The sequence below is a fragment of the Citrus clementina genome, unplaced genomic scaffold (genome assembly GCF_000493195.1).
Source record: "Citrus clementina cultivar Clemenules unplaced genomic scaffold, Citrus_clementina_v1.0 scaffold_2, whole genome shotgun sequence".
NCBI classification, from domain to species: Eukaryota; Viridiplantae; Streptophyta; class Magnoliopsida; order Sapindales; family Rutaceae; genus Citrus; species Citrus x clementina.
This window is the reverse complement of record NW_006262688.1, coordinates 22,389,771-22,403,886: the sequence shown is the minus strand read 5'-3', so window position 1 is coordinate 22,403,886 and position 14,116 is coordinate 22,389,771. Positions and strand designations below refer to the sequence as shown.

General features: G+C 36.1%; 1 protein-coding gene and 1 non-coding gene across 2 annotated transcripts; one reads left to right on the top strand and one right to left on the bottom strand.

The window, feature by feature from the left end:
- Positions 1-7,725: 7,725 nt before the first annotated feature.
- On the bottom strand, positions 7,726-10,114 carry LOC112100976 (the record flags this gene model as incomplete). The annotated part of the gene is made up of 4 exons (XM_024190854.1): positions 7,726-7,740; positions 7,835-7,909; positions 8,132-9,115; positions 9,512-10,114. Coding segments are annotated over 4 exons (1,677 nt in total), but the record flags the coding sequence as incomplete, so codon positions are not given.
- Positions 9,705-9,811, top strand: LOC112101268. Its single transcript, XR_002907395.1, has one exon. It is a non-coding gene; the product is annotated as a small nucleolar RNA R71 (small nucleolar RNA).
- Positions 10,115-14,116: the final 4,002 nt, after the last annotated feature.

Sequence of the window (14,116 nt, the reverse complement as noted above, 5' to 3'; positions counted from 1 at the left end):
ACTTTGCTTGCACAAATTAAAATACATTTGTCCTTTTGGTAGGAATCATTTCATAAAACTTCGTTTCTTATATGTCCTCAATAATTGATGGTTGTCGAAGCCAACAAAAATAAATTCCTACTCTAAATAAATTGTGTATAGTAATTGAGCAGGGTCGTGTCCACAAAGATCGGTAATTATTTAAATCCTTTTAAAACGTAAAACATAAAATGGGGGTTTTGTTGACAATAATAAAAATCAAATTAAAATAACAAGAATACAAATTAAAGTTGTAATTCAAACTGGAGAAAGCTCTGGTTGAAGGAATTAACTCAGCTTGATTCGACTACTGATCATTGATTCAAATATAGATTATTATTACTTATGAATAGACCGGTTATAGCTATTGAGACCCTCTAATAGCCAATCTCTCCTTAACTAATCGATAACCAAGGTACGACTGTTGGTTATTTCCCTAATCAATAGACAACCCTAGATACGATCATAGAATTTAATCAATTGACAGCCTGAAAAACCAGAGAAACCCAAATCCTAATCAACACATATGATGATTCATTTAAATTAGATTGTTTATCCTCACAACACAACTCTCTGCTATGTTATTTGTCACAAACATTAAATTCTTCATACGATGAATCCTTTAATTGACAATAAATTAAGTTGATAATTAAATAGTGGCCAATTACCTAATTAACAAACATAATCATGAAAATAATTCAGAGAATAAACAAATACCCAAAAAGTAATAAAACAATTAAAGCACAAGAAAGATCTCACAGTAGTGATGAATCAAAGCTTCATTAACCTTCAACCAGAAAAATGGGTTTAGTTCCTCATAGAGAGAAGAGAAAAATTAAGATCTAGGGTTTCTTTCTTTTCTCCCTTCCAAAATCCCCCTTTTTCACAATAGATTCCTCCCTTAAATACTCACTCTCTCTTCTCTTTTAGAGTTCTATTTAAAATAAAATACTAATATCTAAAATATTAAATTCGTAATTACAAAAATAGCCAAAAATATAAAACACGTTAAACTAAAAACTGCAGGTCCGCAATTGACAGCACGCGCCCACGCCTTATCAACAAAGTTCTTCTGCCGCTCATAATTTCTCCAAGAGAACAATCATCCTTAAAAATCATCTTGTAGCTCAATTTTATCACCAATCAATAGAATTGCACCTACAAAAGTAAAACACAAGTAAATCATTATTATTAAGTGCAAAACATCGATATTAAGGGAAGTAAACAATGCAAAACTAGTGCATAAATTGCACTCTAACAAATTCCCTCACACCAAGATGATGCTTGTCCTCAAGCATATAACTCAAGATTAATCCCAAATCTCCACTCAATTCTCATCTCAACTCATCCAAAAACAATTTTAAGCAAGTATACCCCAAGAAATTAAGTCGATCAACATTCGAGAGACAAGGATTTTAAAGCATAGAATCTCATAAGATAGAATAAGAACATTCAACCACCAAGAAGATCCATTCAAAATTCAAGTGCAACAAGATTTAATAGCCCTCTCATTGACTTCACTCCATGCACTCAAAGTGTTTAGGGTGTCATTTATTCACTCAAATCAAATCAAAGAATGCTATTACCATAAGCTTGCTCATATATCACATCTCAATCCACAAAACATGAATAAAATGCAAAAATCTAAGGGTCTTAAAAGGGTTGTAATGGAGTTAAATGGGTTAAATGAAAAAGAAAGGTTTACGAAAGAAAAAGAGATCAAAATGAGAAGAATGAACTCATTGAATGAACTTATGATATCAAAATGCTTATTTCTTTCGATTTTTCTTTTTCTTTTTTTTTCTTTTTCCTTTTCTTTTTCTTTATTTTTTTTCTTTTTTTTTCATTTTTTTTTTGTTTTTTTTTTTCGAATCAAACAAAAGAAACGAACCTTGCACAATTTAATTCAAGCATAATGCTTGTTGATCTAATTGAGAAACTTCAATACAAGGTAGAAAATGCAACAAAATATATCCACACAATGAGTTCAAAAATCTCCTTAAATTGAGGCTCAAAAAGAAGAAAAATGGTTAAGTAGACGGAGAGAATTAGATGGGTAATGGTTAAGGCTCAAACAAAGGTAGCAAATAAAGGTCTTCGGGTAGAGAAAAAGGAAAATGCGAGAATAGAAAAATGGTAAATGGTTTGCCCTTATCATTTTAATGCCTAAAATCCCGTAATGTGGCTTCAACATGCATAACAAAGCAAGTTCTAGAATAAACAAACTAGGATTGATATTCACATAACAAAAATAATTAGAGCAAAGTGGTTGCTCATAGGCTCAAATCCTCACAAAGTTGGTAAATTTGCCATCAAATCATGTACACTCTTCAAATGAATCAATCATCAATAGTGGTGTAGAATGAGATGAAGGTATGAATGAGATATAAAAGGAAAGGTAAAAATGATAATAAGCGAGAAAGATGTATGTAGTAAAAAAAAAAAGAAAGATAAAATGTGAGTGATGAAAGAGTATGGTAAAATAAAAATAGATATGAATAGTTTGAGATAGATGGGAAAAAAGTAGTGAGAAAGAAAAGAAAAGAAAAATAATAATATATGAAGCATACTAACTCCAAAATCATTTAAGGATGAGTAGAGTGAAAATAAATGAGTAGAGTGAAAATACTACTTCTACTTCCAGACATCAATAATGCAAAAAAATCCCTCCCCCACACCAAGAACTTACATTGTCCCCAATGTAAGATAATCAAAGCTCACATAAAAATTAAAGCGTAAGGATAAAAGTTTAAGGGCAAAAAGAAACTTCCCTGAATTGTGAGCTTTGATCCACATAACGTCTATGGGCTTGGCGGAAATGGTGGGGTAAATCCCACACTCTCAAAGTATGTGGCCAAATTCTGCTCCATTTTGTTCAACTTGTGCTCCATTTTCTCTAACTGAATGCTCAAAGGTGGTGCGGATGTAGAAGGAATAGTTGGCGGGGCAACAGTGTCATCGTCAAACTCGTCATCAGAGGTAGCACCACTCCTAGCATAAAGCTTCTTCGGAAGTTGAGTGGGTCCTGGTTCAGTAAACTGAAATCTCCCCTCCTTGAATTCGACCACACCTGTTCTTTCAAACACAGACATATCCAAAAATTCCTTTTTGCAAGCAGGATGCAAATCATTATTGTCAGGATCAAGCACACATAGGTTTATAGCTAACAAAGTAATGTATGGACCAAGAAATAAAGTCCTATACCGTTTAAGCACACTTTGAAATTGATCCGCTAACCAAAAACCTAAATTAGGCCTCACATCATTTAACATGCACCAGATAAAATAAAATTCAGTTTTAGAGAAAATTCCTGAGTGATCTTTCTTGCCTAAAAAATTATATGCTAAGAATCGATGCACACATTTCAAAACAGGATCACGTAAAAAAGAACTCTTTGATTTACTCGGGTCATAGGCATTGTGATCAACAAATAAATTACGCCAAAGACCATAAGGCTCAAAATTTTCGCTAAAGTCACAAGTTGTTCCTAAATATTCATCACTAGTAGAATAATCATCATCAATGAATCCTAAAGCTAGGTTAAAATCCGTGATAGAGTGTGAAAAATTTCGTCCCATTAACCTAAACTTAATGACATCCGGGGTATGCAAAGTAAAATCATTCGGTATAGTGAATTGAAAAGTAGCATAAAACTCCCCAATCAACTCAACATAACCCAAGCAATCAACATCAACATTATCTTTAACATTTAATTTTTCAAGAGTCGGGTAATGAATATACTTAGCTGGAAGTATTTTGCGCGTGGAAATATCTTTGTACCTCTCTTTCTCTTGTTGAGTCGCGAATGCGAGGCACCCTCCGAGATTGGATTCCGCAAGTGGCAAAACACTTATGCCTTTTCCATGCTTCGATCTTTGTCTCACGGCTTGGCGTGAATCTGAAATTATGTTCCATGGAACCGTAGTGAGAGCGGCAATCTTAGATTTCTTTGCGACGGGTGTCTTTTTCGACGACTTGGAAGTAGATGCTTTCCTCTTCGGCATTGTTACAATAATTGCACTCACGGATTTCGATTTACCCGGCTGGAATACAGGGTGTAGGCTGGTTGTGTTGTGCTTGCTGCTCGGCTGGAGCTTGTTGCGCGAGTTGGGGCTGGTTGTGCGCGTTGCTGAGGCTTGCTTTGCGGGTGCTGGTTCGTTGCTGTGTTGCGCGCGCGGGGCTGTTGCGCGCGAGAGCCAGTTCACGTTGCGGGTCTGCGTTGCGGATCTGCTGCGCTGCGCGCGCGGGACTGATGTGCTGCGCTGAGGCTGATTCGCGCTGCTGCTGGTTGCGGTGCGCGATGCTGTGCGCGGCGGCTGGGGCTGATTCGCGCTGCGCGCGCGGGTTGGGGATGCTGGAGCTTGCTGCTGGTTCTGGTGTACTCGTCTGCTGCTGCTGGTTGCGCGGTGAAGGTTGGAGCTGATGCTGCTGGTTGCGGCTAGGGCTGATGCTGCTGTAAAACGATAATCAACAGTAATTTTTGAATTAGGGATTTATGAACAGTGATTTTCGATTTTTGGTTTTTTTTTTTTAAATAAATATATAAAAGAAAGAAAGGAACGAAAATAAATAAATAAATGATGATTTTCGATTTTTGGTTTTTTTTTTTTTTATTAGTGATGAATCACTTTGAGACACTAAAAATTTCAAAAGTACTTTTCTAATAAGTACGTGGGCACGCCTTATCAAAAATTTTCTTCTGACCAAAATAAGCAAACACATTAAATTTCAGAAGTACTTTTCTAATAAGTACGTGGGCACGCCTTAAAACTTTGAGACATTAAAAATTACAGAAGTACTTATTAGCTAAGACGTGGGCACGCCTTATCAAAAATTTTCTTCTGACCAAAATAAGCAAACTCATTTTTTTAAAATTTTTTTTTTAAAGAAGATAAAACAAAAACCAAAATAAACAAATCATTTGGGTTGTCTCCCAAAAAGCGCCTTTGTTTTATGTCTTTGGCTAGACACATTTATGTATCAATCTCCATAAATAGGATTCTCGAGAGCCAATTCCCCCACAATATTCACCGAAAAACCTTCGTAAAAAGGTTTTAAACGATGACCATTAACCTTAAAGGCTTTATTAGAGATTGGACTCCGAATCTCAACTGCACCATGAGGAAAAACATTAGTAACAATAAAAGGTCCTACCCAACAAGAACGTAATTTACCAGGAAAAAGTTTAAGTTTAGAGTGAAAGAGAAGAACTTTTTGACCAACAGAGAACTCCTTTCTCAAAATCATTCTGTCATGAAATGTCTTCGTCTTTTCCTTGTAAAATCGCGAACTCTCGTAGGATTCATTTCTAATCTCCTCCAACTCTTGCAGCTGCAACTTCCTCTGCTTTCCCGCTTCATCCATCCGCATATTGCATTGCTTAACCGCCCAGTATGCTCTGTGCTCAAGTTCTACAGGTAAATGACAAGGCTTACCAAATACTAAACGATAAGGAGACATACCTATGGGAGTTTTGTAAGCGGTGCGATACGCCCATAATGCATCATCTAATCGCAAACTCCAATCCTTTCGATTTGGACTAACTGTCTTTTCAAGAATAGACTTGATTTCTCTGTTTGATATCTCAGCTTGTCCACTTGTCTGTGGATGATAGGCGGTAGACACTCGGTGGGTAACATGATATCTTTTGAACAGAGCTTCCACCACTCGATTACAGAAATGAGTGCCTCTATCACTTATCATCGCTCTCGGTACACCAAACCTGGCAAAAATATTAGACTTGACAAAATCTACAACAACTTTAGCATTGTCAGTCTGGGTGGCCTTAGCCTCTACCCACTTAGAAACGTAATCCACTGCTAAAAGAATGTAAGAATTGCCAAAAGATGAGGGAAAAGGTCCCATAAAATCAATGCCCCACACATCGAATATTTCACATACAAGAATAGGGGTAAGTGGCATTTGATTTCTATGACTTAAATTACCAGTCTTTTGACAACTCTCACACGACTTACAAAACATATATGAATCACGAAATAAAGTAGGCCAAAATAAACCACATTCTAACACCTTGGATGCTGTCCTTTTGGGACCAAAATGACCACCACATGCATATGAGTGACAAAATTGAAGAATAGAAGGAATTTCAAACTCAGATACGCACCTTCTGATGACTTGGTCAAAGCAATGTTTCCACAAGTAAGGGTCATCCCAAACATAGTATTTAGCATCGCTCTTAATTTTATCCTTTTGAGCCCTCGTCAGATCACTAGGTAGTGTTCTTGTAACTAAGTAATTGACAATGTCAGCGTACCAAGGAACCATACCTTGAGTTACAAAGAGATGCTCATCTGGAAAATCATCTTTCAAAGGTGCTGCTTCTTTACTCGTGGTCAATCTACTAAGGTGGTCTGCAACTAAGTTTTCTGTTCCTTTCTTGTCACGGATCTCCAAGTTGAATTCTTAAAGCAATAGGATCCAGCGGATAAGTCTCGGTTTTGCTTCCTTCTTGGCGAGCAAATATCTGACAGCTGCATGGTCAGAAAAAACAATCACTTTAGTACCCAATAAATATGAACGGAATTTTTCTAAAGCAAAAACAATAGCTAAAAGTTCTTTTTCCGTTGTTGAGTAATTGCACTGAGCACTATCAAGTGTTCTTGATGCGTAATATATCACATGAGCAGCTCTTCCAACCTTTTGTCCGAGAACAGCACCAACAGCATAATTGCTGGCGTCGTACATTATCTCCAAATGGAGGCTCCAGTCTGGTGGCTGTATAATTGGAGCTGAACTCAACAACTCCTTAAGTTTATCAAATGCTACCTTGCATGCTTCATTAAAATCAAACGTCACATCTTTCTGAAGAAGCTTGCATAAAAGGCTGAGCTATCTTCGAAAAATCCTTGATAAATCGTCTATAGAAACCTGCATGACCAAGGAAAGAACGAACTTCCCGCACACATGTGGGATAAGGTAAAGATTTAATAACATCTATTTTAGCTTTATCTACCTCAATTCCTCTAGCAGAGACTACATGACCCAAAATAATGCCTTGATCTACCATAAAATGACATTTTTCATAATTCAAGACAAGGTTTGTTTCAATGCATCTTTCAAGCACTTTCTTCAGATTATAGAGACAATCATCGAAAGAATCAGCATAGACTGTAAAATCGTCCATAAATACCTCTATAGTGTTTTCTACATAGTCTGAAAAAATACTGACCATGCACCTCTGAAAAGTGGCGGGAGCGTTACAAAGACCAAATGGCATACGTCGGTATGCAAAGGTTCCAAAAGGACATGTGAAAGTAGTCTTCTCCTGATCCTCAGGCGCAACTGGTATCTGATGAAAACCTGAATAGCCATCAAGACAACAAAAGTGAGATTTTCCTGCCAACCTTTCAAGCATCTGATCAATAAAAGGAATAGGAAAATGATCCTTCCTAGTGAGTGAATTAAGCTTTCTAAAATCAATACAAACCCTCCACCCATTCTGAACTCGGGTAGGAACTAACTCACCATAAGAATTCTCAACAATTGTTATACCAGTTTTCTTTGGTACCACTTGTACCGGACTTACCCATTTGCTATCCGAAATTGGATAGATTATACCTGCATCAAGAAGTTTTAGAATTTCTTTCTTCACTACTTCCATAATGAGTGGATTCAAACGGCGTTGAGCTTGAATTGAAGGTTTGGCATCTTCCTCCAGCAGTATTCTATGCATGCACGTGGACGGACTTATCCCTTTAATATCTGCAATTGTCCACCCAATAGCCTTTTTGTAATCTCGTAGCACTCTAATAAGTTTCTCTTCCTCTAAAGTACTAAGCTTTGAAGAGATGATCACCGGAAGTGTCTCATCATCTCCTAAAAACATGTACTTTAGATGACTAGGCAATGGTTTAAGCTCTATTTTTGGTGCCTGCAAAATAGATGGAAGAAGTTTTGCATTAGATGAAGGTAATTCATTATTAGACATATGATGAGTTAAAGTTCTCAAAGAATTTAATTCATAAATTGTCTCTTGCAATACAGAATTTAAAACAAACTCATTTTCATCCTTTTGCAATCCTTTGAGGCCCAAACTGTTATTTAAAGCAGCTACCAATGAATCTTCAAAATCCAAATAAAAAACTTCCTGCACTATAGGGTTAATAACATCCATAGAAAATACCGAATGTTCCTCACTGGGATATTTCATGGCATCATACATATTGAACTCTATAACCTCTCCATCAAACTCCATAGTAAGAGTCCCTTTATGTACATCCATTTTAGTTCTAGCAGTCTTAAGAAAAGGTCTTCCTAGCAAAATTGGGACAGAATTAGAGGAGTTATCATCTTCCATATCAAGTACATAAAAATCAGCAGGAAAAACCAACTCATTAACTTGTACTAAGACATCTTCTAATACCCCATCAGGATATGCATTAGACCTATCAGCTAGTTGAATTATCACGCCAGTTTCTTTTAATGCACCAATATTCAAAGACGAATAAATAGAACGAGGCATGACATTAATAGAAGCTCCTAGATCTAACATAGCCTTCTCAACTCTAACACTACCAATTTTGCAAGGGATAGTAAACATATCTGGATCCTTGCACTTGGGAGGTAATTTCTTTTGGAGAACTGCTGAAACATTCTCCCCCATATGAACTCTTTCATCTCCTCTTAATTTTCTCTTGGAGGTGCACAGTTCCTTAAGAAATTTAGCATATCGAGGTATTTGTTTTATAGCATCTAATAAGGGAATATTTACCTCAACCTTGCGAAATGTCTCAAGGATGTCTTTCTCTTGTTCCTCCTTCTTGGATTTTGCAAACCGGCTTGGAAAAGGAGGAGGTATCACAATAGGTAGGGGTTTCGCTCTGGTGGGTTGCGCATCCTGAGATTTAGGCATCAATTCATTCTTTTCAAGCTCATCTTCTACATGCTCTGTCACTTTCTTACTAGGCTCTTGCAACTCCTTCCCACTTCTAAGGATGACGGCACTGGCGTTTTGCTTTGGATTCACCTCAGTTTGTGAAGGCAATTTCCCAGATACTTGAGACTCTAGACGGCTCATCGTAGTTGCCAATTGACTCATTTGGTTTTCCAAGTTCTGAATGCTTGCTGTAGTTGCTTGCTGAAATTGTTGAGTGTTAGTCGCAAGTGATTTAACAATTTCTTCAAGAGATATACCTGACTTGGAGTTTGACTGTGGAGGTGTTGGTTGTCTTGGTGGATACTGTTGTGGGAATCCTGACGGCCTAACTCCATAGCTGAAGTTGGGATGATCCTTCCATCCCGGATTGTATGTTTGTGCATAAGGATCATACCTCCTCTGAGGCATGCCTGGAAATCCTCCAACTGCATTGGCTTGTTCAACGGGTTCTTCTTGAAGTGTAGGACACATATCAGTTGAATGACCCATATTGTAACAAATACCACAAGTCTTCACCTGTTGCACATTACCTACAACAAACTTTTCCACAAGAGAAGTAAGTTTATCTAAACGTTGTTCAACAGAAGAAATATTTACCTCATTCACCTTCCTTGAAGTAGGATCTTGCCTGCTGCCAAATTGTTGTGCGTTGGCAGCCATATTTGATATCAACTCCCTTGCTTGAGCAGGGGTCTTGTTCACTAACACGCCTCCACTAGCAGCATCTATCATATTCATATCCATCAATGACAGTCCTTCGTAAAAATATTGAATAAGAAGTTGATCAGAAATCTGATGCTGAGGACAACTGGCACACAATTGTTTGAATCGCTCCCAATACTCATACAAAGTCTCCCCAGAAAGTTGTCTGATCCCACAAATGTCTTTTCTGATGTTGGCAGCTCTTGAAGCAGGAAAGTACTTCTCGAGGAACTGCTTCTTCAAACCATTCCACGTTGTAATCGATCCAGGAGGCAAGTAGTATAACCAATCTTTAGCTAGCCCATCTACAGAGAACGGAAAAGCACGCAGCTTAATCTGCTCTTCAGTCACGCCTTGTGGCCTCATACTTGAGCACACAACATGAAACTCCTTAAGATGTTTATGAGGATCTTCACCTGCAAAACCATGAAACTTGGGTAATAAATGAATAAGACCAGACTTTAATTCAAAATTTACCTCCAAGTCTACATATTGAATGCAGAGTGGTTGTTGATTCAAGTCTGGTTCAGCTAACTCTCTAAGAGTTCTTTCTACAGGTGCAGGTCTATCCATCACTTGTTCTTCCGAATCGCTAGATGATTCAACTAAATCAGGTACTGTATCTATTTCAGAAAGCAAAGGCAACGAGGATCGTTGTTTAGCTCGCTTCGTCTGTTGTCTCAGCTGGCGAGCTGTCTTCTCAATTTCAGGATCAAACGAAAGTGTACCTGTACGAGAAGAACGAACCATACACCAAGTAAAACGTAAAAAGGATTAAATAAATGACACCAATCCCCGGCAACGGCGCCAAAATTTGATGGGTGTCGAAGCCAACAAAAATAAATTCCTACTCTAAATAAATTGTGTATAGTAATTGAGCAGGGTCGTGTCCACAGAGATCGGTAATTATTTAAATCCTTTTAAAACGTAAAACATAAAATGGGGGTTTTGTTGACAATAATAAAAATCAAATTAAAATAACAAGAATGCAAATTAAAGTTGTAATTCAAATTGGAGAAAGCTCTGGTTGAAGGAATTAACTCAGCTTGATTCGACTACTGATCATTGATTCAAATATAGATTATTATTACTTATGAATAGACCGGTTATAGCTATTGAGACCCTCTAATAGCCAATCTCTCCTTAACTAATCGATAACCAAGGTACGACCGTTGGTTATTTCCCTAATCAATAGACAACCCTAGATACGATCATAGAATTTAATCAATTGACAGCCTGAAAAACCAGAGAGACCCAAATCCTAATCAACACATATGATGATTCATTTAAATTAGATTGTTTATTCTCACAACACAACTCTCTGCTATGTTATTTGTCACAAACATTAAATTCTTCATACGATGAATCCTTTAATTGACAATAAATTAAGTTGATAATTAAATAGTGGCCAATTACCTAATTAACAAACATAATCATGAAAATAATTCAGAGAATAAACAAATACCCAAAAAGTAATAAAACAATTAAAGCACAAGAAAGATCTCACAGTAGTGATGAATCAAAGCTTCATTAACCTTCAACCAGAAAAATGGGTTTAGTTCCTCATAGAGAGAAGAGAAAAATTAAGATCTAGGGTTTCTTTCTTTTCTCCCTTCCAAAATCTCCCTTTTTCACAATAGATTCCTCCCTTAAATACTCTCTCTCTCTTCTCTTTTAGAGTTCTATTTAAAATAAAATACTAATATCTAAAATATTAAATTCGTAATTACAAAAATAGCCAAAAATATAAAACACGTTAAACTAAAAACTGCAGGTCCGCAATTGACAGCACGCGCCCACGCCTTATCAACAAAGTTCTTCTGCCGCTCATAATTTCTCCAAGAGAACAATCATCCTTAAAAATCATCTTGTAGCTCAATTTTATCACCAATCAATAGAATTGCACCTACAAAAGTAAAACACAAGTAAATCATTATTATTAAGTGCAAAACATCGATATTAAGGGAAGTAAACAATGCAAAACTAGTGCATAAATTGCACTCTAACAATAATCTTCCTCTTTGAGAAATTTCATGGTACAAAGCCTGATTATCAATTCCTTAAGACCTCTGGTTGTTCTTGTTTTACTTTAATTAGACATTATGCCAAACACAAATTTAACTCCTTTATCTAGACCTTACACCAAACACAAATTTAACTTTAATACACAAAAGTGTGAAATGATTGGTTACACACAAATGATTTAAGTATCTTGACTTTATAGGAAAAATCTATATTGTTAGACATATGCAATTTAATGAGCATGAGTTTCCATTTTCTAAACATTTTTCCTCAAACAAATCTTATCAAAATTTGTCATCATCCCAGTAAACTTTTTTTTTATCACAATTTTCCCATCCATTATAGTCATTCAAGATAGTAGCTCTGCACAATCCTATATGAATTCTCTTGTTTCAGGTGCAAGTCCTAATTCTTATAACCACCTCGTTTATGTGTGCAACACTTTTCAAGTACTTCTTTTATATCACTTAATCAATCTGATCAAGAGAGCAACTGTCACAACTAGTTTAAAATGCTCAACCAATGGTTACCAGGTCAAGCCGGTGTGTTTAAGCCTAAATCACAATTAGCTGTCACATAAGACCTTAAACCTCAATCTGTCAAGACAAATTTAACAAACTTTAAATAAAGACAAGCCATGTAAGCATAATTCAATGCCCTATAGCAAAATGAAATTAGGGTTCTAATTTCTAAAGAAGCTGCATGAAAAATTGTTGGGATTAAATAGGTATCCAGACTAAATTATAATCCTAATTGTAGCATGTCCAAATATAAGGCAAGGCAAGTTGTAAAGGACTTATCTTTATGCACCAACCAGAGGGTTTTATCCATCCTCAAAACCCTTCTCCTATCTGTAAACATACTAATACTGTTTATGGCTTTAGACAAGCCCTAAGGACTTGGTATGACATATTGAAAAATTAACTGTTACAGTGGGGCTTCACCCCTTCTAATCAAATTTATCAGTTTTTGTCATTATTATAGTAACTGACATAGTCTTGGTTCTCATTTATGTAGAGGGCATATTGGTGACTGGTTCAAATATCAAGCTTGTGGAGAATGTAATTCATCAGTTAAGATATGAGTATGCCTTCATAGTTTTAGAGAGTTCAATTATGTTCTTGGTTTGGAAGTTATACCCTTTTTTTTTTAAGAATTACATCTCTCTTAGACCAATGTATAAGAGGTTTGTTCACGAAAGCTCAAATACTAGAAAGTAAAGGCTATCAAACTCCTCTGAGTTCCATAGAGAAATTAGTCAAATATTAAGTTGACAAGGGCTAAATTGCCTTCATAGTGAATAAACTCAATTTCTTACCGCTCCTCTAGAAAGTAAAGGCTATCAAACTCCTCTGAGTTCCATAGAGAAATTAGTCAAATATTAAGTTGACAAGGGCTAAATTGCCTTCATAGTGAATAAACTCAATTTATTACTGCTCCTTTAGTGTTTCATTGGCATGCCTACAAATAAGTGTTAAGATACCTCAGTGTACGGTAAACTATGGATTGCAGTTTTACAATATTAGCACTCACTCTCACAGTTTTCTTAAATGTTGATTGGGGATTAGACTTAAATGACAGGAAGTTAGTAAAAGGTGTTTTCCTGAAAGACAAATACTCATAATGATAAAGAAAGTTTTCTTGTAGTTTTGCTTCTTGCTCTAATGATGGAGAAAGACTTGTCAGAAATCCCTTGGTCCAACCAAAAAAGGCATGGAAGTTTTGGGCATGAGTGAACATTCAGTCCGCTTTTTCTTTCCCAAATTGGTTGTTTTCTTTTTATATGATATTCTTTACTTCGCACAGTTGGATTATATATATATATATATATATATATATATATATTTATATAAAACTCATAAGGGATGTATCTCTTAAATTAAGCTATTACAGTTTAAATCAATTATAATTATTTTCCTAAGAGGTATGACTAATTCTCAAGAGACATAAGTTGCCTTATAACTCAAGAGTCATATACGCATTAAAGGTTTGATAAACAATCATCAATAGTCTATAAATAGATTCTGTTTTACATATTTCAAATCATCTAAAATTATGAATTTAAGACATTGAAAGTTCTTAAAAACTCTTTTGTCTCAATGACTCTTGGTTATAGGTGATTTATAATGTAACAATAATTCTCTTAGAATTACTTCTATAGAGACCAACGTATTTCGAGAACAACCAAATATCATGGTCATCTAAGAAACAACACATTGTTTCCAAAAGCACAGCAAAGTTTGGGTTCAGGGCATTAGCTTTAGCCACCTCTGAAGTGCTTTGGATTACTTATTTGCTTAAGGAAACTGAGAGTATCTTTGCTGCAAATTCCCTTTCTTATCTTTGATAACAAAAGTGCAGAAGCTTTGGCCAGCAATCCTATGTATCACTCCAAGCCTAACATATTGAACTTGATATATTTGTTCGTGAACATATAGCCCTAAAAGAGCTTCAAGTCAACCATGTTCCTAGCCATGA